This window comes from Gastrolobium bilobum, unplaced genomic scaffold, assembly GCF_033153095.1.
Source record: "Gastrolobium bilobum isolate Gb01-03AN ecotype WA unplaced genomic scaffold, APGP_CSIRO_Gbil_v1 utg8213, whole genome shotgun sequence".
Classification (NCBI taxonomy): Eukaryota; Viridiplantae; Streptophyta; class Magnoliopsida; order Fabales; family Fabaceae; genus Gastrolobium; species Gastrolobium bilobum.
This window is the reverse complement of record NW_026899950.1, coordinates 36,259-39,410: the sequence shown is the minus strand read 5'-3', so window position 1 is coordinate 39,410 and position 3,152 is coordinate 36,259. Positions and strand designations below refer to the sequence as shown.

At 34.5% G+C, this 3,152-nt stretch overlaps 1 protein-coding gene across 1 annotated transcript; it reads right to left on the bottom strand.

Annotated features, from left to right (window-relative positions):
* Positions 1 to 750: 750 nt before the first annotated feature.
* On the bottom strand, positions 751 to 2,794 carry LOC133294339 (serine carboxypeptidase-like 29). The gene is given in 5 exon segments (XM_061492993.1): positions 751 to 833; positions 1,104 to 1,199; positions 2,199 to 2,240; positions 2,243 to 2,305; positions 2,527 to 2,794. Coding segments are annotated over 5 exon segments (552 nt in total).
* Positions 2,795 to 3,152: the final 358 nt, after the last annotated feature.

The window sequence follows — 3,152 nt, the reverse complement described above, 5'->3', positions numbered from 1 at the left end:
TGTACCATATTTTTTTTTAAAGATATATACTGGACCATAACAAACAAAAAATCTTCAACGGCCAGCAATTTTTGGCTCCTTAAGAGCATAAGAAAAGAATAAGAAACCAGTTAAATAATAGCACAGAAAGGGAAAACTTACACGTGTTCTTCTCACCAGCTGATTTGACCGGCTAACATTAACATGGCAATCCAAACATTTATACTCAAATTGTCTCTAGGACACCTATACTAACATGTTTTACCTCACGTCAATGTCTGTAGTTGATATGCCACAGGTTGTACTTAATGGCAATCAAAACATTTATTATGAAACTGAGTTAATAATAAATGCTTGACACTTGGTCTTACGTACCATAACCATAAGGATACCATAGCAACTCTATGCTAATTTATATTATAATTGAAATCTTGTATTCCCTGAAACACGGGATTAATGATTGACCAATACAATTACAACATCATAAAATCTATATAAAATAAATAAAACAGAACCAGAGAACTCAAAACACCTAATATGTGTTCTCATCTCACCATTTTTATTTTCTTTTCTTGTTTTTAGTTTCGAATTATGAAAGCTATTTCAGGTGAAGACATAACCGCTACTATCAGATCATGACTTTAAAATAAACAGTCATAAAAATTTAATGCATAGAGATAAAATATCATTTATTTTCTGAGTCATCCACAAAATTGGGAAAAGACAGAAAGTACAAGAGATAATGTGCAGTATTGTTTACCTGCATAGCTCTCACCACTGATAAAAAAAGTCCCTTCCTTTATACTGGGGAAAACGTTCAAACCACTTCAGTAGAAATATCAAAGAGTCCTCAGCTGCACATAAAGTTTCATTAACTTAATCATATATGTATATATTTCAAGGGGTCGACTTCAATCCTCCCTCCAGAGAAAGGAGTAACATGCTAATTGTTTTTTAAATTCCCCATTTTACATCAAATGTTACAAATTGAGTTATATAACTTTTATCATTCAATGTGTCATTTAAAAATAAAATAAAAAATACAGTACTCCCTTTTTTGAGAGAGTACCAGAGTAAACCCAATATTTCAAAATAAAAGGGATACTAAATGATAAAAGTATAACCTGTCCTCCTATCACCATTGTTCTGAATGTCAGATGAAGTATTTGAATACGAAAATCCAACTCCAACAGGAGAGTCAAGAAAAAGAATGTTGGCAGCTACAAAATGCACAAATGGTTAGACATAATTGCATCTTTGCACTTATGAAGCTTATTTATTTATATTCTTAGGTTCTCTGGAAGAGTTTGAGCTCAAAGTGTGCAACCAGTTGTGAATTTGGCTGTTACTTTGCTTATCAACTTAAGGATGCTACTATGGAGTATCAGTGTTTTTGTATAAGATAAGGTTCAGTGTTAAATGGGGGGTGAATCTCGTGAGGAAGAATGGGAGAAAAATGGGGGAGTGGAGTGAGTGTTTCTTATGTCAAAGGTTCAACCCTTTGCATGCGTTTATGCCTTATATAGTGGTGTAGGAATGGAGTGTGTGGTGAGTCCCGGTAAAGGAGGCCATATCGAGATTGGGAGTGTCGTATTTGATACTACGATCATCATTTTAAGTGATGTGGTGCATTTAATGTGTAAACAGGGCTGTGGTTACTGTTTGTGTTATGCTAATAAATGAGTACATGGTAAGCAGAAGCAAGATTCCTATTACAGTTATTTCAATAGAAAGAACAACTTCTTGGCAATTTCTATTGAAGGATATATTATACAAAGCAGCTTAAGTTAATATAAGCACTAGACAGAATTAAAGAAACTGAAAAACAATGTGCAAGAAGCATAATTACACACTTGTCACTATCAAATAAACATTAAAAGCTCTAGAGGAAAACAATATCTGCAGTAGGCATAGGTAAACACTTGTCAATATGAAATAAGCATTGAAAAATCTAAAGGAAAACAAAGGAGTGCAGGAAATTCAAGTGCAAATGGAGGTGTGGGTGAAGAAGTCCCGGATTGGCAAAGATGGAATAAAGTGAGTACCATACAAGTAAAAAAGACTTACATAAACCCAATGCTTAAGCCCTTAAGGTTTTAGGCATAAATGTGTATTTAGTTTTTATTTAATTTTTGGCAAGCACATTTTATATATCTCAAAGACTGTCCTGAACAAAAAAAAAATGTTGAACTAGGGTTATAGATTGTATTGTCACTCACCTTGATTCCAAGAATAAGGATTCAGGTAAAGGGTCTTGCCTCTGACTTTATATGAAAAGGGCCAATTTCCTCCGCCTCCCCATAAGCAATGGATGAACATCCAGGCCCTGCACAGACCCCCCAAAGAATGTTTCATTTTAATCCTAATAATAACAAATACTAACACATAGTGATTACCACATATTCCATGACACAACAATAATCACAATAAGGAAAAGTAGCCAAAATGAGAAAGATTAAGAAACCATCATAGTGAAAAAAAGCCAATGACAAACCACCAAAAAAAAAAAATTGAACCAAAAGGAAATAATGAAAAATGCTTTTTAACCTCCATTGAACCATAAAACAAGGGGTTTGGAGTGAGGGTCTTCTTGAGCCTCAATGAACCAATAGAACAGTGACCTCCCAGCTTGGTCATTAATAGTGACATAACCAGAATAGTGTTCAAAGCTGATGTTAAAGGTTTGACCTGGGAGCCAACCAACATTGTCTAGGCGTTGTTGAAGAAATGGGTCAGTTGAAGATGTTGAGCATACCAAAAGACTGAACCATGTGGTGCCTATGGCTAAAGTTTGAAACCACCAAGAGTGTGTCATTTGCTGGACACTGAGGCTGTGTGGCTCTGTCTGAGTTTTTGGTTGGAGATAAGAGATCTTATTCCATTACATTACATGTGCTTTACAGAAAATATGTACAGATGTAAAACACAATCTAGTTATCAATTGTAACACCAGATGTAAAAGTCTATATTAATCCCAGGCATGAAAAACAAAGTTTAGTTACCAATGAGAAGGAAGTATATACATCAATCAAAGGACTAAACAACTTCATACATACAAGTAATCAAATGAGAAGGAAATATTACAAAACTCAAAGGACTAAACAATCTCATACTGTAATTTGAGCCACTAAAACAGTGATATCATCTTTCTTTCCACCCACGTGATTACGTCC